General features: G+C 56.3%; 1 protein-coding gene across 2 annotated transcripts; it reads right to left on the bottom strand.

Moving 5' to 3' along the window:
• Nucleotides 1-1,365: 1,365 nt before the first annotated feature.
• On the bottom strand, nt 1,366-23,138 carry KASH5 (KASH domain containing 5). 2 transcript variants are annotated; one of them, XM_058529785.1, is made up of 20 exons: nt 22,971-23,138; nt 22,444-22,584; nt 19,126-19,230; nt 18,443-18,629; nt 17,897-17,961; nt 16,564-16,630; nt 16,144-16,305; nt 15,510-15,627; nt 15,120-15,170; nt 10,907-10,984; nt 10,575-10,631; nt 10,247-10,306; nt 9,492-9,556; nt 9,242-9,329; nt 8,814-8,936; nt 6,131-6,186; nt 4,254-4,299; nt 2,740-2,807; nt 2,536-2,652; nt 1,366-2,417 (listed from the first exon to the last, which is right to left on the bottom strand). In XM_058529785.1, exons 1-20 carry the CDS (start codon nt 23,122-23,124, stop codon nt 2,276-2,278), a joined length of 1,950 nt encoding a protein of 649 aa, XP_058385768.1. In that variant the 5' UTR covers nt 23,125-23,138; the 3' UTR covers nt 1,366-2,275. The 2 variants fall into 2 exon arrangements, with proteins under 2 accessions (XP_058385768.1, XP_058385769.1); XM_058529786.1 differs by lacking the exons at nt 22,444-22,584; nt 22,971-23,138 and adding an exon at nt 21,601-21,833 and having other exon boundaries at nt 2,536-2,655.
• Nucleotides 23,139-24,847: the final 1,709 nt, after the last annotated feature.

The raw sequence follows: 24,847 nt of genomic DNA, 5'->3' as shown, positions 1-24,847 counted from the left end.
AATATTGCACTTGTACTGGCTCTTTCAATCTCACAACAGCCTTGTGAGGAGCCTCATCCTCTGCCTTCTGGAAGGCCTGGTAGCTGGGTCTTGGCCTGGCCGCTTCCCATACTCTACTTTCTCCCTGGATCTCTTGCCTAGCATTTGAAGGCTTTTCACAAAATGGTTCCCAGAACTCGTCCCCTCTCCCCAGGAAATCTCAGCAATCTCCACAGCTTTGATCACCACCCACAGCTACCACCACCCAGACCCCATCCAGACTGAGAGCTCAAGGCTCAGGGCTCCAGGCACCTCTTAGAACCCTGACACCCGATCCTCATAAGCTCAGTGTTCCCCTCAACCCACGCCTTCTCATGGGGTCCCCATGTTGGGAAATGCTCCACTGTCTACTAGTCAGTGGGCCAGACCCAAGGGCTGTCCTTGCCCCTTCCCTCTTCATCGGCCTTCACAGCCTGTCAGTCTCCGGCTCCGTCCTTCCCTTCCTTCCATCTATGTGCCCAGCCCAGTTCAGGCCTCATCCTCTCCCATCGGGACCACGGCCCCAGCCTTCCCCCCACTGCCTGCCTCCAGCCTCACTCCGATATTCATCCCCTATACAGGCTCAGATCTCTTTCCCACCCAGAGGTGATTCCGCCCCTTCCCTGCTCACAGCCCTTTCTCGGGCACTGGGAGTAACGTTCAAGCTGCTGTTCAAAACCCTTCATGGGCTCTTGCCACCTTTCTTATTTCTTATCACTCTGTACTGTAGCCTCAAATCCTTCCCTGGCTTCAAATCTTTGTAAAATCCTGGCAACAGGGTGCTGCCTTTGGCTCTCCACACACAGGCTCTTTCCCACCTCCTGGTCTTCACACATACTTTGTTCCCTCTGCCCGTGACACCCTCCCCTGGCCCCTGCTCCCTGGAACCCACCTTACCCATCCTTCAAGACTAAATGCAGAGGTCACTTCGCTGGGAAGAAATCTCTAACCTCCCAGGCCAGGTTAGGAGCCTTCTCTGGGCTCCCACAGAGCCAGCAGCCACCTCTGTCACTACCTGTCTTCAAAGAGGTGTGACTCTGACCCTCCCTTGCTCAAGCCTCTGCAGTGCTGGAAACTGTTCTCTATCTTTTTTTTTTTTTTTTTTTTTTTTTGTGAGGAAATCAGCCCTGAGCTAACATCCGCCAATCCTCCTCTTTTTTTGCTGAGGAAGACGGCCCTGGGCTAACATCTGTGCCCATCTTCCTCCACTTTATATGGGACGCCGCCACAGCATGGCTTACCAAGCAGTGCGTCGGTGTGCGCCCGGGATCCGAACCAGCGAACCCCGGGCCGCCGCAGCGGAGCGCACGCACTTAACCGCTTGCGCCACCGGGCCGGCCCCTGTTCTCTATCTTGACCTGGGTTTCGGTTTCATAGCTGTTTACATATTTAAAAATGCATCCAGCTGACACTTAAGATTTGTCCATTTATCTGTACGTAAGTTACACCTCAATTAAAACTTAACTAAAAACAAGCAATAAAACCTCCCGAAGCTCCCATCATCCTCGGGAGAAAATCAACACTCCTCAGCCTGGCATTGGAGGGCCTCCTCCTCTACAGCTCTATCTTCTAAGGTCTAGCTTAGAAGCAAACAGATGATCAGTCAGTTTGTTGAGTGAACAAATGGCACACTGGTCCATTTCCTGCTGGCCATTTGCACTGGAGTGGACATCGTGCTACGTGCCTGGCCCGTATCTCTCTCCCTCTTTCTGCCAGGAGAGGTGCTCAGTCTCCCAGCCTCCCTTGCAGCTAGGGGTGGTCACCCCAAACAGTTCTGGCCAAGGAGACATAAACACAGGTCTGCTGCCAGCTCTGGGAGGACTATTGCTTTTCTTTATAAAAAGGAAGGGAGAGGTCCCCTTCTGCCTGATGTGACATATGAAGCTACAATGCCCACCATCTCCTGAGCACGAGGGAAGGGCCAAGAGAGTCACAAAGAATCACAGCACCCTGGCCCTGAGCTGTGGGTGCACACCTCCTCCTCCAGACTTGTTTTGTGAGGAAAATAAACCCCTAGTGCTTAATTCATTATTGGGCATGTTTTGCTATTGTTAAGAAATGTAGTTGCCAACATTCAAACACCAAGAGATTTCACATAAAAACTCAATACAGGGGTGTGGATCCTGGAGTACTGTGTCTGGGGTCCCCATACTAGGGTAATCCCAAGTGACAGTGGCACAACAATGGGAATAACAGTAAAAAAGGCCCTGGAGAATTCACTGAACTAGATGTTGCTCTGAGGGGCGGGGAGCATGGCTCACACTGGGGGGGGCTGGAGGTAGTAGAGCTGGAGGTGGGGCCAGGTGGGGGGCGAGGACTGGCCGAGCAGCAGGACGGAGAGCAGCAGCAGCAGCAGCAGGCCCAGGACAGGCGCCGGGATCAGTGGGTGCCGAGCGACCCTGGTGGGAGGTGGGACAGTGCTTAGGGCAGGGCCCAGGGGAGCCCGTGGTGTCCCAGCAGTGGGCAATGCCTGATGTCTGACCGCCACCCTCCTTCTGGTGACATCTTGGGGCATACCTGAGCTGCTGGGGGTGCGAGGGGGTCAGGCAGAGCTGGCCCCAGACTGGCCTCATAACTGGGACCAGCCCTTCCACCACGGGCACCAGTGCTCGCTGCAGTCCTGGCTCGGCAGGGCTGCTGGAGAGAGAAGAGGGAAAGGCAATCGCGCTGGACTTGTCCTCTGCCCCCAAGTCCCCTCCCAGGCCCCGTGGGTCCCGTTACCTCTCAGGAGGGCTTCCTGGGATGTCTCCAGGGTGACGGGCTCCCAGAGGGATGGGGAGGAGATCAGCCTGGAAGGACAAAGGAGATGAACTTGAGTCACTGAGTCCTGGGTTGGGAGAGGCCCTCGGTTCAGCCCACTGGACAGAAGTGACCACATGGAAGGGGGTGGAACACAACGGTTCAGGGCAGGAGCTTCCCCGAGACACATGCCGGCTTGGGTTCCCAGCTCTGCTAGCTTCCAGCTGTGTGTCCCTTAGCATGCCATCCCACCTCTCCACGCCCCTTTCCCCATCCGCTGGACACGGATGATGACAGCACCCCCTCACAGGGCTGAAGTAGAGACTGATGGAGCGAATGCAGGTAAAAACAAAAAAGCAGGAAAGGCCTCAATAACTGTGTGAGCTATTCAGTATTATTATTTCCATTTGGTTCTGGAAGTATCCAAGCTCCCTGAGGGCAGAGGCCCCATCTTCTGGAGCCCAGCCCTGCGTGGGCCTAGTCCAGTGTGGGCTCTCCTCAGGCCTGTCTTCCTGCCTGAGCCAGAAGCAGCAGGCGCTTTAAGATTAAAGCCCCAAATATTCCCCCAGGGGCCACCTCACGCCCCACGTCTCTCTGAAAGCGCGACCCCTGCAGTCTCGGGCTTTCCCATCCACGTCTTTGCTCGATGGATGATGATGATGGCAATAATAATACAATAAATAAAGAATCACAGGACACCGGTCCCTACACAACCTTCACCACCACCACCTACTGCGTGCCTGCTCTGTGCCAGGCCCTTTGTGATGCGATCCTTAATCCTCGCCCCCACCCTGCCAGCTGGTGACGACCATCGCCACCCACGCCAGCCGTGAGGAAACTGAGTGGGGCCCCAGTCTCTGTGGAAGGGAGCACGGTGTGGCGGGAGGGAGGCAGGCTTTGGGGTCAGGCTGCTCCGAGAAACCATCTTGGACGGTTTGGACCCTGAAGGGTCCTAGGCGCCTGGAGCAGAGCCTGGCACACATTTGGGCTCTCACATTCCTCAACTGAGGACCGCAGGCTCCTCACCTCACCAAATTTCCTTCCCTCCTTTTCCTTGCCTGAGAATCAGGATTGTCACCTGCCGCTGTGAGGAGCAAAGGAGCCAGTGTGTGTGGTCCGGACAGGAGAGCTGTGATGGGCGCTGTGCCCCGAGGGAGTTCTGAGGCTGGCTGGGGAGGGCCCGGCCCCTTGCAGTGTGTGGGCGCGTCTGCGTGTGCATTTTCGCAATCCGGGGGTGTAGCCACATCTGTGAGGCCTGAAGTGTGGCAGCCACAGCCCTGTGTGGGTGCTTGGAGGGTCCCCTGGGAACATTCTGGCCGCCCACTGGCCTGCAGGCCTCCCCCCACAGCACTGTCAGCTCTCATTAGCTACAGCGAGGGCCTTGTTATCTCTTGGCCAAACGACTTTTCTGTCCACTCGAGAGGAGGGGTTGCTGAGGAGGAGCTGTGACTGCATCAGCCTCCTCCGAGGGCCTGGAGTGGCTGGGGACCGCCTACCGTGACCCGGGTCTCCGCTTCCTCCTCTTCCTCTCTTCCGGGCAACCTGGGGCAACAGCAAAGTCACTGTAAGCACCCTTCTCCTCTGCCTGGCTCCCACTCGCCCACTGTGGGCGGAACCTTCAAAGCAGGGGTCTTAACGCAGGCCGGGCACCATGGATGGGCCTGCGGGGGTCCTGGGGTCCCATGAGCAAACTGCTGTGTGTAGGTCAGTGGCTCTATTTTTCAGGGGAATTGTCAACCAATTCTCAAAGGAGTCTGCGACCCCTAAAAGGGCCTGGGGGCCGCTTCACCTCACTGGCTTTCTCAGCTACCACTTTCCCAGCTCACCCTCCCGCCAAGATCTAAGGCTTCTGGCTCCCTCACACCCCCAAACACCAGAGACTCAGCCCTCTCTGAGAGCCCAGAGCACGAGCAGACTACCCCCCTCCTCCTTCCCAGTGGGGTGTGCCATTTTCAGCGAGTCTCAGTCTTACTGGGGCTTCTTGGAGGACTGGGACTGCAGCTCAGACCTCCTTGCCTCCAGACTCTAACTGTGTGAGCCCCGCCCCCATCCCACATCCTTTCTCTTAGATGTGCAAGCCCCAGCCTCTGCTCCTCCTAAAGTCACAGCTCCCTGAGCCCCTGAAATGCCTCTCCGGGGACTCAGGCTTCAAGCTGCCCAGCCCCAGCGCCCCTGGGAGACCCAGACATCCACACCACCAGCCACCACCTTCACTGAGGACCAAGGATCCAGCCTTCCAGCCGATGCCGCCAGCTTCAGACCCATCATCTTCAAGAAACAGCTGTTTCCTCAACTCCCTTTCAGTAAGGCATACAGGCTCAAAGACCCCCAGCCTCTGCCCAGTCAAACACACAGCCGCGTGCGCCTCTCAAGGTCCAAGCCCTCACCCCTAGCCATCTCTAGGGGCCACAGGAGTCACCACCTCCCTCACTCCCAGCCTCCCAACCTGTGGATCATACAGGCCTTGCCCACCGGAAACTCAGAGGTCCAGCTCTGGCCCCAGCCCCCACCCGTGTTGCTGCTCAGCCTCGTCTCCTCTCCATTCCCTGGTGACGCAGGGGGAGGTCACAGCTCTGGAGCCCCCATCCCGCCCAATCTCAGCTTTCCCAGACAAGTCCAATTAGAGGCCGTGGCAGGCAGCCTCATTAGTCCCCGCAGCGGCAGCCGGGAGCCTGAAAGAGGGGAGGGGGAGAGGGAAACCACAGGAAACCAGAGGCCCAAGCCAGGGCCCCGGAGGAGGGTGGGCCCGGACATGGAGTGCTTTCTCTCTCCTCAGAGGCCTGTACATGAGCCTCATAACAGCTGCATAACAATCACAGGGCTGGGGCTCCATGGCATTACTGCCAAATGCTCACACCAAGCCTATCACAAGGTACCCAAGCTGGGATTTGAACCCAGGCTGTCTGAAATCAGAGCCCCTGATGGTCTCCCAACTGCCTGGGTGCTCTCCGAGGGCCCAGCCTGGGTCTCATTCATCCCAGGTTCCCTGGAGGCCTTGGGAGACGTGTGTTCAGTGAGAGTGACTGAGGGACTGAGCTGTCTCATCTGCCCGATAAGTGTCATCTTGTCTAAGGGTCTCCTATATGAATACCACTCCTACAGCACCCCATTCAGGCATCGCCTCCCCAGGAAGCGTTCCCCCAACGTGGGGTCAGGTGCCAGATGTTCTCCCAGAACCGTCTGGGTCAGGGATGGGTCTGACTCATCCTGGTCCACAGGCCCAGGGTTGCCTCAGTGTGAGTGAATGAGTGAATGAATGAATGAGTAATGTGCGACTCCCTCAGGGCTCTTCCAGTCCTTGTAGTCTATCTGTCTGGGAATCAGGCGTCACCCTGAGGCAGAGGGATGGCTCCACGAGGAGCAAGCTTCTTACCACATCGATCGCTCCCTTCTTCTTTGAGGGTGCACAGGTTCTCCCTGGAAGTTTCTCTGTGGGAAAGAAAAGGTAGGTCTCCCGGGCTGCAACACCTACGAGAATTCACCACCTGCTTCTAAAACCTGCCTTCCTCTTGGGACCCCTCCCCGGGGATGGCTCTATCATCCCCCCAGGAGCAGAAGCCAGAAACCAACCGGACAGTTGTTCTGGATCCCACCAAGCCCCTTTCTCCTTCGGGACCCAGGAGTCCAGGTCCCCCAAACCTCTCACACTCCACAAGCCTCTCACACTCACCTGGGCCCAAAAGGGGCTCAGTGTTTCCCTCCCAAACCCCCTCCTCCTCCCAGGTTCCCAGTCTTGGGGTGGCACCATCAGCTGTTCTCCCTCAGGACCCAGGTCCCTCTCCATTTTCTCCAGAGACATCTCATCCTTGCCTGTGGCCTCAATCACCAACTCAATACCGTTTTCTTTCTTTCTTTCTTTTTTTTTTTGTGAGGAAGACCGGCCCTGAGCTAACATCTATTGCCAATCTTCCTCCTTTTCTCCTCTTTTTCTCCCCAAGGCCCCAGTAGATAGTTGTGTGTCATAGTTGCACATCCTTCTAGTTGCTGTATGTGGGACGCGGCCTCAGCACAGCCGGACAAGCGGTATGTCGGTGCGCACCCGGGATCCGAACCCGGGGCCGCCAGTAGCGGAGCATGCGCATTTAACCGCTAAGCCATGGGGCCGGCCCCCTCAACACTGTTTTCTAAAGACATCCCTGAGCTCCAGCCTCACACACCCACCGCCTCTGGGCAGTCCCTCAGGGCGCTCACCTCATGAGGTCACAAGATAAGTTCAGCCTCTTTCCCTCTTCTCTTTCTTTCCCAGCACTCCCAACCTGCAGCCTGCCTGTCCGCAGCTCCGCCTCCCCTGCCCCAACTCTCTCTGCGCGTCCCCTTTTCTCCATCCCAAGGCCCTGGCCTGGCTCAGGCCTCATCCTCTCCCTCTGGATAGTTGCCCCAGCCTCCTCCCTGGCCTCCCTGCCTCCAGTCAGTCCCCATGTGGCCCCAGAGGGGTCTTTCTACATCCAGACCTGCTCACAGCCCTCCTGTGGCTTGATGGAGAAAAGTACAATCTCTCAGCTTGATTGACAGGGCATTCCTTTCGTGATCTGGCTCTGGTTTCATCTCTCACTAGTCACCCCCAAGTGCTCTCTACCCCCCAAGCATATTATGTGGTTTCATGTCCCTACATCCTTGCACATACTGTTCCCGCTGCCTGAAAGGCCTCTCTTTCCTCACACCACTTAACTTCTTTTTCTTTTTTTCTTCACAATAAACTCAACCGTCAGTTTCCGTGTCATATCTTCCCCAATCTCCCCTGACACAGGTACCCCTTCTCTGGGCTCCCACAGGGCTCGCCCCCACTTCTAGCACACAGATCATCCTGCTTGGGTCCTGCATTGCATGATCTCTCCTACCAGGCCTTGAGTGCTAAGAGGCCCAAGCCCCGAGTGACTCCTCTCTGTATCCCTAGGACCCAGCACAGGTGACACCCTGAGGCCTGGGTCAGTCTTCCCCTCGACAAGGGTGCGACAGCTCGCAGCAGAAGCTCACTCTAATTTACACTTCCTCTGAGGATGTGGCTCTGCACCCCACAAGCTGTGTGACCGTGGACATGTGATCTCTCTCTGAGCCTCAGTTTCCCAGAAGTAACAGGATGAGGGATGAGGATGCCCACCTCGTAGAGACACTGGGAGAGGTCAATGAGAAATCAAACAAGAGCACTTGTGTCAAAGAAAAACCCAGAAACAACCCAGGGGAAAATGTGAGCAGAGAAATGAGTTTCTCCTTCAAGGATGGCCAACAGCTTTGAAGTGGGATAGTTTTCAAGACAATATAGTGTGGTTTACAGAACTGTTAGCAATATTTTCTTTAAAAAAAAAAAGAATTCTTCTAGCACTAATAGATTAAAATCTCACTTTTCGGTTGTGGACACTGAAGAGGAGTTGTGTCAGTTGTTTCAAACAATGTTGAAACATTGTTCAGGTAATTATGGAAGTCATTAAACAATGGCTATTGCTGAGTTTAAGATTTCACAGTGGGCTTGCTAAGCTTTTCTTAGAGATGCCTTATATTCAAAAGGTAAATGCTTAATGTATCTTTATGGCATGAGGAAAAACAGTTCACTTACTCCTTTCCCTGTGTAGCATCATTTAAAAAAAATTTTTTTTAACTTTATTTATTTTTTCCCCCAAAGCCCCAGTAGATAGTTGTATGTCATAGCTGCACATCCTTCTAGTTGCTGTATGTGGGACGCGGCCTCAGCATGGCTGGAGAAGCGGTGCGTCGGTACACACCAGGGATCCGAACCCGGGCCGCCAGCAGCGGAGCGCGGGCACTTAACCGCTAAGCCACGGGGCGGGCCCTGTAGCATCATTTTAAATAACATGATTCCTGACAGTGTTTTTTAAATAACAACCACCACCACCACAATGTAATTTATGTGTGTGCCTTGTCCACTTTTGTCTACCACACTCGCAGGCCAGGCCCCAGAGGGCAGGGATGGCGTCCTGTCTAGCTTGGGCTCCTTGTCCACCACCCAGCGGGCCCTCAGTCAACATGTGCCTCTTGACAGGGGGACAGCGAAGGCACATGGGTCCCAGGCCCAGCGGTCTCAGAGCCCCTCCTGTGCTCACCTGTCCCCCAGTTGGGGCTTCAGGCGGAAACTCAGCTTCCTCACTGGTCTCACTGATGACCTCCTTCCACGGCCACACTCCACACAGAGGGCTGGAGAGCTCGGCAGCTGCCACTTCTTGATTCTGGGAGGGGAGAAGTTGTTTCTGAGGTCAGGGTGGGCCAGATGAAGGCAGGAGACAGGTCAGAGATGGGGATGGAGATGGGCTGAGGTGTGGGAATGGGAGGTGGAAGGCAGCTGGTGTGAGGCGGGGCTGGGAGCGGGTGGAGGCAGGACCCGGAGGGTTTGGTGCCAGGACCAAGGACTGGGTTAGGGATGAGGCTAAGGATTGAGATGGTCCTGGGGGGACGTGGGGTAGGGTGAGAGTCAGGGCTGGGTCGGAGTGGCAGCTGGTGGTGGGTTGGGGTGTTCTGAGGGTGCCAGGCCCACCTGCTGAATGGCCTTGATCTCCACACCCAGAGACGGGGGCAGCGGCCTGGTCCAGTCCACTCTTCTCACCTGAGCCCCTTCGGGTACCCTGGCCACACAGTGAGGAGAGGGAAGGCTGCTCCGTGCCTGCCCACCACCTCTCAGTCAGCCTACACTGGGGTGGCTTCCCTGCCCACCTTGGGGCTGGATGCTGGGGGTCCCTACCTTGGCCTCCCCTCCTGCCTCCTCCACGCCCTGACATTCCACTCACTCATCTGGCCCCTTGTGGGTTTCGCTCAGCTGCTCCTCCAAGTGTGAGATTTCCAGCCTCAGTTCCTGGAAAGGAAGGAGTAGGGGACCCCTGGCTCTCTGTTCTTCCCCACCTCCCACCTCTTCCAAGGTCAGTTTCACTCCCCTGACTTCTTTGGGCTCCTCCAGACACATACTGCCAAGGGACAAGGGGAAGAAAGCAGTAACAGAAATTTAAGAAGCCAAAGGGAGACACAGAGCAAGAAGAACCCAGAAAAGAATCTACTAGCCAGGAAAATTAAGAAAAGAAAGGCAGAGATGGGGATACACGGAACAACGAGAAACACAGAAACAGATTGACAGCCAGGCAAGAGACACACGGGGTGTTAGAGACTCATAAAGACCAGGGACAGAGAGAGGAGTCACCCCGGGAGACAGACAGACGAGACCCCGAGAGAAGCAGAGACGCAGAAAGACAAGGAGGGGAGATACAGTGAGAAGACACCACAGAGAATGAAACTGGACAGAAGATGCAGATACACAGAGTGAGACAGAGAGAGGAAGGAACAGAGAAAAAGTGAAAAGGCAGAGAGAGACAGAAACAAAGGGAGAGACACACAGTCATGCAGTAGAGACAGAAGAAACAAGATGAGGAGACTAGGAAAAAGATCGACAGACACAGAAACAGGCACTAAGTCCTGGAGATGGCAAAAGAGAAGTGGCGACAGTGGGGCCAGGCAGAGGGCCACTGAGGGTGGGCGAGGGCGGCCGGGTTACCTGGGTTGTCGTTCTGTACTCTTCCAAGGTTTTGGCCAGACTCTCCGCATGGCGAGTGCGCTGGGAAAGCCCAAAGCCGACTGAGACTGGGCCCAGCCTCCCAAAGACACTGAGGTGGGCGGGGATGGGGACTGGCAGGGTGAGCTCCCAGGAAGACCAAGGGCCTGGGGGAGAGCACTGGGTTTCCAGATCCTGCAGGGTCATGCTTGTGGCGTCTCTGGGCTGCTTATCCAGGCATTAGAGCCAGGCGGGACTTCCCTTTCCAGACTGGGGCAGGAGAGGGGCAGGGGCACATGGAAGCGAAATGTTTCCCCCACAGCCCCCTCACCTCCGAGAGGACGGCGTCTCGTTGGCAAATGAGGCATTCACACTCATAGAGCTGCCGCTGCCAAGGAAGGAGCCCGTCCATCTGTCCATTCTCCCAAGACTCGTCTCAGCTTGCCTGCCCTCCCCGGGCACGCCCTGCTCTCCCAAGCCCCTCTCCTCAACCTCCCTCGAAGTCTCGGGACATCAGCTACAGTGGGAGGGATTTCAGCTGAGCTGCCAGGCGGCCCTGGGAGCCTGATGGCTCTCACCAGGCCAGAGTGGCTGAAACTGGAGATGGTAAAAATGGCCCCAGGGGTGGTGGGAAGTTGTCAAGGCCCTAGGAAGGAGTGGTACCTTCAAAGCATCCTTCTCCATGGCCAGCTCCTCACTCCTCTTTTTCACTCCATCCCGCTCAGCCAGTAGCTTCCCATTCTGGAAGAAGGAATGACTGGTCATGTCCACTTCAGCAAACAACGATGTTAATACTCACAGCTTACATTCGCCTAACACTTGATGGGCATCAGGCCTCATGCAGAGCACTTATATGTTTTAGCCCATTTAACCCCTCCAACCACCCATCCTATGGGATCTCAGCTTTGATGTCTCTGTGCATCAGTCGTCTCTCATCTGTGAAAATGGAGATAAGACCTACTTCACAGGGTTGCTGTGTGGATTAACTGAGCTAATATAATTGCTAACATTTACTAAGCACCTTGTACATGTTAACTCATTTCTTATCCCCTATTTAAAAGATAAAGACAACTCAGGCAAGAAAGGTTGAGCAACTAGCCCCAGGTCACACAGGTGGTAATTCATGCAAATACATGTTAACGAATGTTAATAAGCAAAAGAATTAAGAACAGTGCCTGGCCTATATCAACGTTCCGTAAATGTTGTATTAAAAAATATGTTTACACTTTTGTATTATGAATTCTTTAACACACATAAGTAAAAATAATAGCAGATGAATCCCCATTACCCATCACACAGCTTCAATAATTATATAAAGTTTCCCAGTTTATTTCTTCTTTATCCTCCAGATTTTTTGTTTTGTTTTGTCTAACCAGATTATTTTAAAGACAATCCCAGGCATTATATGATTTCATCTGTAACTACTGAAGCATTTTAATCTACTTGTGGACTTTTTCCTTTAGCAAAACCACAATACCATCATCACTCTTCACAAAATAAGTAATAATTTCTTAGTATCACCTCACACCCAACTTGTGCTCTTTTGTCGTTTTGCTCCTCTCACAAACGTCTTTTCACATTTAGTTTGTTTGAATGAGGATCCAAACAAGGCCCACCACGGCTTTTGGTTGAAATGTCTCATTTTTTTCCATCTGACAGTGACCCCCTCCCTAATCCTGGCATGTTTTCGGGCCCTTCATTTGTGGAAGGAATCGGGTTATCTCTTCTGTAGAATTGCTGTCTGCTGCATCTGGGTCTGGTTTACTGTGTTCTCGCTCCCTGTGCAGGACGTTCACGACGTTCCTCCCTCTTCATTATTCCTTGCGAACTGGTGGGTAGATCCAGGGCCTTGTCCAGACTCTTGTTCAGTTTTTTGGCAGGAAGATTTCATGGGTGCTGCTATACACGTCCTACTGTGCCATTCAGGAAGAATGTAATGTCTGGCTGTCCCAGCTATTAATGTTCTTACTGTCATCATCCCCAATTTCACAGAGGAAACTGAGGAGTGAAGGGTTAAGAAACTTGGCCAAGGTCACATGGTGAGTAAGCGGACTCAAACCCAAATCCCATTCCAAATCCTGCGCTCATAACTCTTAGACACTCCTCTGAGCCAGAAGTGGCCCTGGGTGAGAATGGGGAACCAGCTTTGTCCCTTGGACACGGATACAGAAGCGGATGATGACAACGTGTGAGGTGGGCGGACTCTGATGAGGCCTAGGGCCTGGGCCCTGTGGGAGCCCAGATGACGGGCTTCCTGAGGAGGCAGTGCTGGGGCTAAGTCCTCAGGGTGAGGAGAGTTATCCAGGAAAACAAGAGGGTCGGGAGAGGGCAGGCCACGCCAGTCAGGAAAGGGGACCCAAGAATAAAATGGCCCAAATTCCAGTCTAGAGTTTCCAGGCACCAAAAACCCAGCAAGTCGCACTGAGTTTCAATGTGAGGTGGTCACTGGGGGAAAGCACCTCGGGGCATGGAGGCAGTCTGACTTCCCTTTGCCACACCCCTCCTCCTGGCGCCCCGGGGGACACCAAGGCCAGCTCCTCCCTCTCTTCAGCCCTGCTGGCTCCAAGTCCTGCATCAGCCGAGTTCCCTCCCTCTGGGTCTCAGCGGGCCAGGGCTGCCAGGTGAAGGGCAGAGGAAGGACAGGCCAGGAATGCTGTGTCAACATCTGTCCACCTGGTCGGGATTTGCAGGCTGGATCCCGGGCCACTCGGCAGGGAACCTGGTTACTCAGCCGCTCCTGCCCTCTTCTGCAGTAACCTGAGCCCCACTCCGCAGGTTCTCTGTAGGAAAGCTGAGTGTCTGAGTGTTCCTTACTCCAGCATTATTCTACTGTAACTTGAGAACTCAATCTATAGACGCTCTGTATGCAGCTGCCTGGAGGGGAAAGGTGGAGCGAGGGAACCAAGAATAGCTCCAGTTTATTGAGCACCTAGGACGTCCCAGGCGCTGCTCAAGGCACTTGATCTGGCAGCAGGCCTGGGCCAGGAGGAGGGAGAGACTTCTGGCTGCCATTCATCCTGCTTATTCCTTCTTCTGTGTTTGTTGGGGGTCCACTCTCCCCGTGGCCAGGCTGTCCCAGCCTCAGCCCGAGGGTTAAGCAAGATGGAAATCTCAGCAGATAAAGGAGATCCGGCTGGTTAGCCAACCCAGGAGCCATTCTCATGCCCTCTCACTTGTTTGTCTCCCCCTCCACAGGCTGAGGAAGGTCAGATATTCTCCCAGCTTCCCTTGCAGCTGGGGGTGTCATGTGATCCCGTTCCGGCCAGTGAAATGTAAGAGAGGTCTGCTGGGGTAGGAGGTGGAGTGGGGGTGCTCCTGGAAAAGCTTTTTCCTGTTCTTAAAAAGAGATGCTCTGGAAGAAACAGTGACATCCTGTCTGCACCCCATGCCTCACACTGTGGCAGCTATCCTGCAGCGAGATTCCTGTTGCCCAAGGAGGAGAATTTTCACGGAAGAGCCAGAGAACAACAGTGGAAAATTTTTAGATTTAAATGTAAAAGCCACAATACAGATGTAGGACAAAGAGACTGCGGGGCAGGCAGAATCAGCATCATTGCCTGGACTGATGAGGGTGTAGGAGAGTCAAAGAAGAGAGCAATAGAGCTGCGAAGGGCGGGGAGGACTGGGGCGGTTGAACCACGGACGCCCAGGATGTCTGGGAATCTGAGAGAGGTGTTTCCCAGCTCAGTCTCAACCAGCAAGGTGTGCAAATAAATAGAACAGAGATGGCTTGTGAGCAGTTACAGCAGAAAGGGCCCAGTGAGGCCCCTGCAGCCACAAAGAGTCACAGGAAAGCAGCTAAACATCCTCTGTGCCCCTAGAAGGGTGTGGAAGTGGCCGAGCGAGAGCCCCAGTGGCTCATGTGTTGCGGGGTTCAGGCGACGGCCACAACCAGCAGATGCAGCAAGGACTGTATGTCCAGAGACCAGGAGGCAGCGCCAGCCTCCCAGTGGATGCCAGCATGAAGTGGTGACTAAGGCCAAGGACCAGATGGGACAAGGAACATCAATCTCGTGACCAGCAGAGAAAACAGACGTTGAGCGAGGCCCGCCGCCTCCTGGAGCACTGAGATGCTGCATGGTCGCCAGCAACTTAGATGCCACCTTGTAGGGGGGTGGTGACGAGTTTCATCAATTGATGAGTTTCAGTTTCCACCTAAAAGCACTAAGCGGATCCAGAATTAACTAAGAAGATGTTTTCTGTCTTGGAATGGCACTTGAATCAGACATGAGGTTGAATGGCGCCTGGTCATATTATATGCTACACCCTGGGCTAAAAGCTCTCATTTAATTCTCACAAGAACTCTGTTGAGCAGATACCCTTCTCTCCCATTCTTTGAGAGTAAAACTAAGGCTTGGGAAGAAGTCACATGACTAGAGATTGTTTGTCATGTAAGTGGCAGAGATGGGATTTGAACTTCGGACTTTAAGGCCTGTGTTCTTTCCACCATAAAGAAATACTAATATATGAACAACACTAGCTAACTTTTAGTAAGCACTTCCCACACATCCTGCCTTGTGCAAAGACTTGACAAGCGTCTTCTTGGTTAAATCTCATACAACCCAACGAGGAATATTCTATTATTCTGCCACTTTCACAGGTGAAGACAATGAGGCACAGAGAGGGGACAGACTGGCCCATGCTTATACAGGCAGTCCGCCCTGTGCCCCACACTCTGACCAACCATGGCAGTTCTCACATGCGGTGATGTGACCTTCAGGGACATTCACACATTAGCAGGATTCTGTGATCTCCCTCACTAGACTGAAGGGTGCCTGGTCACGGGCTGCTGGGGGTGTATGGGGCAGCACGGGGAGGGCGGGAAGATCCTGAGGACTGGGGAAGGGGTGGAGGTGGGCGCTGGGCCTCAGCTCACCTCCTCCTGCAGAGTCTCCATCTCAGCCACCAGATGCTGCTGCTCCTTTTCCTGAGTAACCCCAGAGAGAGGACAAAGGCTTCTTTTCCCGTCTCCTTGCCCTAATACTGCCCTTCTCCCACCCCTGGGAACACAACTCAGACCTGGGTCATTGAGGACCAGGGCTGGGGGAATGGGCCTGGGGAGGCCTGATGGCTCCTGCTGTCCCCTCTGTCACCAGAGGGATGGCAAGTAGACCTGGCCCCCAAGTCTGGGGCGAGCAGGACTTGGAGTGAGGGAGGAAGCTGGGGTGACCTCTGCCCCTCCCCACTCCATAGTCAGGCTCTGATGCTCAGACTCCAAGAAAGGGGAAAGAAAGAAGCGCCTTTGTGCCCCTTGTCCAGAACCCACCGTCTGCCGGGCCTGGGCCAGGAGGCTGTGATTCTGTTCCTCCAGGCTCTTGGCCAGAGTCTTCAGGTCCTCCAGCTCCTCATCCACAGCCTTGGCAAACTGCAGAGCCTGCTGGGTACTGAGTGCGGACGGGGGCAAGTGGGCCACACAAGGGAAAGGAGGGCAGAGACCACAGAGATAGATCACTCGGAGAGACAGAAACAACAGAGAAATCCCAGACAGAGACCCAGAGAGAGGGGGATGGAGATGCAGAGAGAAAAGGGGGAAAAACACTGAGTGTTGGGGGCAGAGACCCAGTTCTACCTAAAAGACTAAGGAGGTGGGACAGAGACCTAGAGGCAGTGGGAGACTAAACTAGGGGGAACATGACAGACACGAGGAAGACAGAGCACAGGGACAGGAACAGGCCGCTGATATGGAGAATCAGAGAAGGAGAGAGAGGTCTGAACCCTAGAAGCTGAGAGACAAGAACAGGGAGACACAAGAGAGAAAGAGAAGACAGACAGAGGAAAAGAAGAAGGGGACAAGCGCAGGGTCAAAGACACAGAGCAGGCGGTGCAGAGAGAGCGAGCCTGGGGCTGAGCGCAGGAGGGACACAGGGGCACCAGGAGGGTGGACCTGGGGCCCGGCCCACCTGCGAAGCTGCTTGCGCAGGGCCACGATCTCCTCCCCGAGGCGTGCAGACCCCTCCTCGGCCGTCTCCACACTGCGCTGCAGTTTGGCATTCTCCCCCGCCAGCCGGCGGTTGCTGAGCTCCAGGTCCTCCAGGCTGCTTAGCAGGTCAGCCGTGGCGGGCCTGGGGGCAGGGAAGGGCGGGGGTCACCGCCCACAGCCCCTTCTAGCTTCCCAGGTTGGCCAGGTGGTGGTGGTGGGGAGATATGGCTCTTCTAGAGGAGGAGGAACAGGAGAGACTCTGCCCCACTCTCCCCGAGCTATTAGCACAGCCCCTGTCCCTCACCCACTCCCCGAAGGACCCCAAACCCCGTGCCACGCCCCAGGCGGGCTGGAGGGCACGGGGCAGGAGGAGGGCAGGGAGGGGCCTGAGGATAGGTACAGCTCAGGTCTGGGGTCTTCGCCTCCGAAGCTCTCCAGGTTGGCTGGCTCTTCTGCTTCTGGGCATCCTGGAGGGAGACAGACAGGGTGGTGGGCTCCCCGGTGGCCTTAGATGTGCGGGTGCCCCCGGACTCCGGGCTTGGTCCTCCTCTGGCCTCCACCCTCACATTTGCTCTGGGGATCTCATCTGCTCCCGGGGCTGCAATGACACCCACCAGGCCTCTTGCTCATCTGTACCTTGAGCTCAGGCTGGATCTCCCCACAGCCCCCAACTGCTCACATTCATCACACCTGACTCTGGGCAGCACCTCAACTGCCCCAGAAGCTGTTTCTCCTCACAGTGCCCCTCCCCACCAAACCACTAGGCTGTCCTGGCTCCCACGCTCTTCCTCACCCCTAGTCTACCAGAGCCCAGGCCCTGTCCCCCTCCTCCCTGACTCTGCTCCACTCTCCTCTCCATCCCCACACCGCGTCCTGGCCCAGGCCTCACCGTCTCCCCCTGGACCCTCACCATAGCCTCCTCCCCAGCCTCCTGGCCTCCAGCCTCTCCCTCCTGTCCTGCCCCCACTCAGCCCCAAAGGGGTCTTTCCTCATCTGGAGGTGGCCTGCCCCTCCCCTGCTCACAGCTTTCCCCTGGGCCCCAAGCCTGGCTGGAGGAGGTTCAACAGAACGTCAAGAAAGCTGTATGTTTTTGCTTTTCTTTTGCTTTTGTAAGGCTGGAGAAATATAACATGAACACTTTCTTATGGAGCACCTCCTACGTGTGAGGTCCTAGGGATACAACGGTGAGCAAACCAACCAACCAAACAGCAGGGCAGGTAACTAATCAGATAATCAGATTTCCACAGGAAGGGAATGAAAGTTTGTGCATGAGTGAGCTGGAGAGTAAGTGACCCTAGCCTGGGGCATCCCTGAGGTGTGAAGGATGAGGGAAGGCTGGAAAGTTTAGGCTGGGAAGGCAGCTTGTGCCAAGGCCCAGGCGCGTAGGCAGGCAGGCAGGCACGCGGCACATTCGAGGAAGAGCAAGGCCACAGTGGGGAGGGGCCGGCTCCATGACCAGAATGATGACCACGAGAGGTGGGAGGGGCCTGTGGGTCTCTATAATAGGGCTGGTGTTGAGAGGAGTTGGAAACAACCCTGCAGGAAAAAATCTCCCCAAAGCTCAGGGAAGGTGGGGAGGCAGTCATGGAGGCACCTAGAAAGCCAAACTCAGCTCCAGGTTAGAGCAAAGGTCTCCGGGTCCCACCCTATCCACTGCTCTGTCCCCGGGTGGGAAGTCCCCCCACCGTCTGACCCTGGGCCTGCCTGCTTCATTCTATATATAGCAATCTCACCAGATGGCAGTTGCTGGGAGGTCAGGGTCCCCTGGAAGGCGGTCTCCTCTTCCAGCTCTAATCCCCTGTATCAAAGGGATGAGGCTTAGAGCTCCTGCAGCCACCCCCCAATCCTGACCAGCCACCAGCAGCAGGAGGACTGCAGGTGGCGGGGGGAGGGGCCAGGTCAGGTGAGAGTGAGCACCGTGGGGAGGAAGGTGAGGCCAGATGGCAAGCGCCCGGGGCCAGATGGAAAAGCAGGAGAGGCAAGGACTGGGTTTGGAGAAGGGATGGGGAGGGCCACTGTCAGGCCCCCAACATCCCCCTTCTCCTCCTTCCAGCCCCTTTTATTTCTGCCTCCTAGACCCTCTCTGCCTCCCCATCACAGGCATTTTGTCCTCAGACCCTCCCCCTCTCCCCCAACCCCACCTCTTTACTTTTCTCTCCTCCTCAGTCTCCTTCCAACCACACTAGGTCCCTGTGCCCAAAGGGTGCTGGCTGCAGTGAGACATAAGGTTAGATCTTAGGAAGGACTTCCCATGGGAGGATGGAGGTACAAGGACCCACCCATCCAGCTGACAGGCAGTGATCCAGTCCCGCATGACGACCAGGAAGGTGTCCAAATCCACGGTGGCCTGAGGCCCCTCTCCGTTGGGGTCCAGGCTGCAGGCCAGTGTTTGGAGGCGTGCATCCTGGGGGCTCTGTCCTGTCACAGCCTCCAGGTAGGCTAGTACGTGGGTCACAGCCACAATGCCTGGGGACAGAGCATGCCATGAGGGAGTCTGGGGCAGGTGGGGGTAGGGCTTGGGGACAGGCGATGGCTTGGAAGTAGGATGTCACTGACTGGGCTGGAGGCCAAGACACCTTGAACAAGTCTTTTCCCCTCCTCTGAGTCAACTTTGCACCTGGAAATGGGGCCCAGTCATCCTCACTCACAGGGTGGACCAAAGAGGACCACAGTGGCTGCCCTCCTGCCTTCTCCCAGGCCCCAAAGCCCCACCCTCTTCCGTTAATGTCCCCCAAGTTGTCCTCCCCTCATTGTCCTGGGCCTGAAAGGCCTCTATCCCTTTATCCACTTCCTTCCTGAAGCTTCCCACAATCACCCACTTTGTCCTGCAGGACCCCCAAGAAGGGGCCCTAGCCCATCCCTCTCTCTACGGCTCCCCAGTTTCTGCCCCCCATCTCCGTCCAGTATTACTCCCCATCTCTCCCACACCCAGTGGTGCCCGCCCCCATCCTGCCCCTCCCACCTGTCTTCTGGGGGTCACAAGCTTCAAACGTGGAGTTGAGTATTTGCTCCTCTAAGCTGAGCGGCATCCCCAGGGTCCCCTCCTCTGACTGGTCCCAGAGGTATACTGAGGAGACAAGAGGGCCAGCCCACTGGTGAGGAGGGGGACAAGGAGAGAAGAGGAGTGAGCCCAGGTCCTGGGCTCCTGAACAGGGGAGGGAATTTATTCCGAGCTGCCTGGAGTTGGGGCTGGTGGGGAAGAGCAGGAAGCTTTGGGTGGGGGCAGCAATGAGAGGGTCTTCGAGTCACACCCCCTACGCACACACACGGGGATGTGGGGCCCATCTTTCAGGCCAGGAAGTGCCCCCTGCTGTCTAATCTTTTGTGTCCAATCTGCTCAAGAGCCCAGGTAACTAATGAACGAATGCTCCTGAGATCACTCTTTCCTCCTCTCTTCCCTTGCCTCCCAGGCTCGGCTCAGAGGGGGCTGGAGGCGGGGGAGGGCAAAGAAGAGAGGATTCTGGGAGGAGCGGAGGGTGAAGGGAGGGCCCGGGAGCAGGAACAATCCAATAACTCAAGGGCAGCCTGGATCGATGCGCCGGCCGCATCTCCGGTCTCCCATCCCCCGGGAGGCCAGGTCTCTGGCCTCCCTGGATCCTCCAGGGGAGGCTGGCGTCGTCAGAGCCCACAGCCGGGGAGATGGGGTGATCTAGGCAGGGTGGGCGGTGGGGGAGTGGTTAGGAGCTGGAGCGTCACAGTCAGGCTGACAAGGGCTCGGAGCCCAGCTGCATGACTGTGGGCAAACTGCTTCTCCTTTTGGAGCCTCAGCTTCCCCACGGGTACAATGCGCAGGTAGAGTGCTGCCCCTCCCCAAGGCTGGGAGGGTTAGGTCTATGCACGTGAAGAGCCCACACATACACACAATGTGAATGTCCCGGCTCTGTCCACTGCTGGGTCCACAGCGCCTGCATATAGTAGGCACTCAATAAATGCGCCAAGATATAGGAGGAGATCCTCTACTCTAGGAGCCACTGAGACAGCCCAGCCTCTTCCCCAGGGTTGGAAGTGACCCTCGAGACTCCCCGCCCTGCCTTTGGACAGCTGGGTATAGCAGCGGGCTGAGCACGGGCTGCAGAGTCTAGCAGACCCGGGAAGCAACCCAGGCAAGGGACTCAGCCTCTCCGAGCCTGTTTCTTCGTCTGGAAAATGGGGTTGGTCTCACCTCCTTCCAAGAGAAGAAATGAGAGACAATCTGGAAAGGCCTGGGCAGAGAGACTGGTACGTGGTGGAAGCTCAATAATAGAATGGAACACGTATTCGGCATTTAATAGGTGCCATGCCTCTTCTAAGTGTTTTGCACGGACCATGGTGGCTGCTATTATTCGCCCCACTTTACAGATGAGGATACCCAGGCACAGAGAAGTTAGGAACTTGCCCAGGGTCACCTGTTCCACACGAGTGCCCTTTCTCAGCCCTCTAACTCTTCAACGGTTCTTCGTAGTGAGCTAACATTCAGTCCCCTTGGGTTTGAGCCCACGTTCCTAGGGAAGGGGAGCAGGAACCCACATCAGGGGAGACACCAGGGCCCATGCCCGGAGCTTTACGGGCACTCTCGTTTCCTCCTCTCACTGTGCTCCCCACGTTACGGAGGAGGACCCTGAGGCCCAGTGAGGTCACAGGTCCAGCAAGGTCACTCGCCCAGAGCCGCTCAGCCAAGGAGAGCCAGGTGGAGTCAACCCAGCACTGTCTGGCTCCACATCTCAGGGGCCCTGAGGATCCGCACGTGTCTACAGTCCCTTCCCAGGGCCCTCAGGAGGATGTCACTCTGCTTCTCTCCTGTTCTCTTTCCTGTACTTTCTTCCTCAGTGTCTCTACCTCACTCTGTGTGTCTCTGTCCCTGCCCTTTTCTACTTTTCTCTCGGGCTCTTTCTATACATCTTCCTTCCCATCTCTCTCTCCCCTAAGCCCCGCCTCTTGGTCTCCCTGTCCTTTGCCCCGTTTTCTTCCCTGCGTCTCCGTCTCTGTGCTTCTCTTCCCATATCTCAGTGACTCTCCATTCCCCGAACCTTCTCTCTCTTTCCTCTGCTGCCTTTCTGGCTCTCTCCCCACCTGCCTTCCTCTGTCTCCATCTCTCCTGGGTGTGTCCCTCCCTTTCCTTCAGGAGCCTCCCGAAGCTGGCTCAGCCCTTTCCCGCGGGTTCCTCGGTGGCCGCACGCCCTCTGCTGGTGGCGGCGAAGTTTAGATGTCGGTTACTCCATCAGCCTGCCCTCAGGTTCCTTCACCGAGGTGTCTACCTTCCGCCTTCCCACCTGGAAAGCCTCCTGAGGCCTTGAGGAAAGACACAGGCTCTGCTGCTGGATGCTGGGAGCCTCTAAGAAAGGGACCCTGCTGCTGCCCTGGGGTGGGAGCCTCCTCCCCCATCACATGGGGCTCTCCCACTTAGATGAATTTCAGAGAGCGCCACCCAGCGTCTTCCTCATGAAGCCGGCTGTCACACCCAGAGGGTCTGCGTCCTTCCAATCACTCAAGGACAGTAACTGAGCTCCTATTCCGTGTCAGGCATCGTTCTGGGGCAGCGTAACCAACAGGGAGGGCAGCTCCTCGCCACAGGTGCTGCTTGAGCACTTGATCTGTGGTGAGTGTGAACTGAGATGCTCTGTTCGTGTAAAGTACGCACCAGATCATGAAGACTTAGTATGAAAAAAAAGAGAATCTCTCCAACATATTTTTATACTGATGATAAGCAGAAAGGAGATGATTTGGGACATATTAAGTTAAATAAAATCTATTATTGCCACTCATTTTGCCTGTTTCTTTTAAATGTGGCTCCTAACAAAATGTAAAATGACATACATGGCTCGCCTGTTGGACACGCTGCTCTAGGGACGGGGATACCAGAGTGACTAAAATGACCCTGCCTTGTGGACCTCATGCTCCAGTGGGGGAGACAGAGACTAGACGGACAGACAAACAGATGTCGGTGCTACGAAGAGAAGTGAAGCAGGAAAGGGGAGACAGCGTGACAGGCAGCTGCTTTACAGAAAGCAGAGATCTGAAGGAAGTGAGGGGGAAGCCCGCAGGTCCCCGGGGCAGGGGGACAGCGCCTGCAAAGGCTGCTGCTCTGGCCTCCCTAGAGCAAATGCGACAAGGTGTCCAGACCGGAGGGCACATAGCAGGCACTTAATCAACGATAGCTCTCTGTCTCCCACCCTGCACCAAGGGGGAGGCTCAGCCAGCCCAAGCCACCTCTCCAAAGTCCCCGCGTCACAGCCTGGTGCCCTCTTCACCCACTACTTCCTCCTTATCCTCCCATGGGACAGACAGGGGCCCAGCCACCTACTTTCTGCAGCGGCGGGGCTGCCCGCCCGGCTCTCTGGCAGGTCCATGGGCCACTGCCTCTGCTCTGCAGCCGCTGGCGACGCTAAGAGCCTCCCTCCATCACTGGGACAGACTGACAAAGCACCGGCGGCCCCGAGAGCTCCTGCAAGGACAAACAGAGAACGGCCTCCTCAGACCAGCCACCCGAGGATGGGGACCGTGCTGCCCCTCCTGTGCCCCGGGCCACTCTGGGTTCTCAGAACCTGTTCGCCCACCCTGCCTCGACCAGAGCAGCGCCCGCTCAGACCTGTTTTATGGATTGGAGGTGTGGGCTGGGAAAATGGGGGCCCGAGGAGCGGGCGGCGGAGATCAAAGGGGGGCTACTGGGCGGGGGTCACTTGCCTCCCCTCCTCCCCACAGCTTGTTAAGCCCTCAGCCCTGCTCCCGCAGGGTGACTCTACCCTGTCCCCTCCTCTCCCTCTCTACAGCTCTGGGTCAGGCCTCCATCCCTCCCCCTCCAGTCCATCCCCACAGGGCCCCAGAGCTGACCTGTCCCTCCTTTGCTCAGTGTTCTTCTACGGCTCCCCAGCACCCGGGGGACAGAGCCTAGACCCTGGATCTGGCATTGAAGGCCCTGCACGGCCTGGCCCCACCTGTCTCTCCACTCCAAATCACACTTGCTGCTCCAGCGACTCAACTGCATGCTGTTCCCCAAAGGCTGTTCCCCCCTCTGGGTCTCTGCCTCGGACACCCTCCTCACCAGCCCTTCCTGTCTCGGCTCACATGTCCCCTCTGCTGGGACAATGTTTCTGAACAAGGTGCTGTCCCTGGGCTCCCCCACCGCCCTGGGCTACTGACATTCTTGCCAGGTCAGCCTGTATTTGGAGCTGCTGGCCTTTCACTGGAGTTTGATCCCGCTCCTTCCCTGCTCCCAGCCCACCCATGGCTCCCGAGTGCCCCCAGGACTAAGTCCCAGTCCCTCAGGCTGGCGTGGTACACAGTGGTTCCTGCAACTCCTTGCCTCTTTTTGTCACTCTTCCCTCCACTGGCCGATCTCCAGGTTGCTCACCCCCATCACGGCCATGGGAGCTTAGCATCTTCCCACGGTCCGCCCAGGCCACGCACGCACCATCCTCACCAGTGGTCCCCGCCCTGGTGACAGCTCTCCTGGGAGCCTTCCCCGAGTCCCTGGAGCAGTTAGGGCCCCTCTCCTCTGTGCCCTGACAACGCCCTGTCCTGCCTCCGTGATAATCAGCTTGACCACACGACTTGCCGTCCCACCTCCAGGACACTTGCAAGAGTGAAAGGGGCGCTATTAACAATCACACTGGACAGTGGTGCCCCTCGAAGCTGAACTGGGCACACTGGGGCAAATGGTCACAGAGGGTCACCCGGGACCTGTGTGTCCTCCCCCCACCTGCTCAGCCCCCTTTCCTCACCAAGCACTCCCCACTCCCTGCTCTCCCTGGCGCCAGACGGGGTCCACGGCCGTGGAGCGCGCACTTCTTGGTGGCTTTTAGAACGTCCTAGAAAAAGGGGTCTTTGAAAAGAGACCCTTCCAGGGTTTGGACGAGCCCAGAAAGTGCATAAGGGGGGCGATGGCCGTGGGGCCTCAGTGGGGAAGGGGCCCTGCAAGGCTGCCGACCTGCACTGGGGGCTTCTGACAGGGTTCGGGGACAGACTCCTGGCGGGGGAGCAGGGGCTGTTGGGTGATCTTGGGGGTCTCTGACGGGGAGACTTGAGCAGGAGGACCTAGGCAGGGATTCTGCGGGGAGCCTCCAGCTGGGTTTCTGGGGGTGAGGGCTGTCTCTGACTGGGTTTCTAGGGGGGTCTCTGGATTCCTGGGGGATCTCTGGGTTTCTAGGGGGGGGTGTCTGGATTCCTGGGGGATTTCTGCCTGGGTCTATGGGGGGGGTCTCTGGATTCCTAGGGATCTCTGACTGGGTTTCTAGGGAGATCTCTGGATTTCTGGGGATCTCTGACTGGGTTTCTGGGGGGGGTCTCTGGATTCCTGGGGGATCTCTGACTGGGTTTCTAGGGGTGTCTCTGGATTCCTGGGGATCTCTGGGTTTCTAGGGGGGTCTCTGGATTTCTGGGGATCTCTGACTGGGTTTCTGGGGGGGGGGTCTCTGGATTCCTCGGGGATCTCTGACTGGGTCTCTGGGGGGGGTCTCTGGATTCCTGGGGGATCTCTGACTGGGTCTCTGGGGGGGGTCTCTGGATTCCTCGGGGATCTCTGACTGGGTCTCTGGGGGGGGTCTCTGGATTCCTGGGGGATCTCTGACTGGGTCTCTAGCGGAGTCTCTGGATTCCTGGGGGATCTCTGACTGGGTTTCTGGGGGGGATCTCTGGGGATCTCTGACTGGGTTTCTAGGGGGTCTCTGGATTTCTGGGGATCTCTGACTGGGTTTCTAGAGGGGTCTCTG

The sequence above is a fragment of the Diceros bicornis genome, chromosome 34 (assembly GCF_020826845.1).
Source record: "Diceros bicornis minor isolate mBicDic1 chromosome 34, mDicBic1.mat.cur, whole genome shotgun sequence".
Taxonomy (NCBI): domain Eukaryota; kingdom Metazoa; phylum Chordata; class Mammalia; order Perissodactyla; family Rhinocerotidae; genus Diceros; species Diceros bicornis.
The sequence above is the reverse complement of the archived record's forward strand: the minus strand, read 5'-3'. Positions and strand labels throughout refer to the sequence as shown.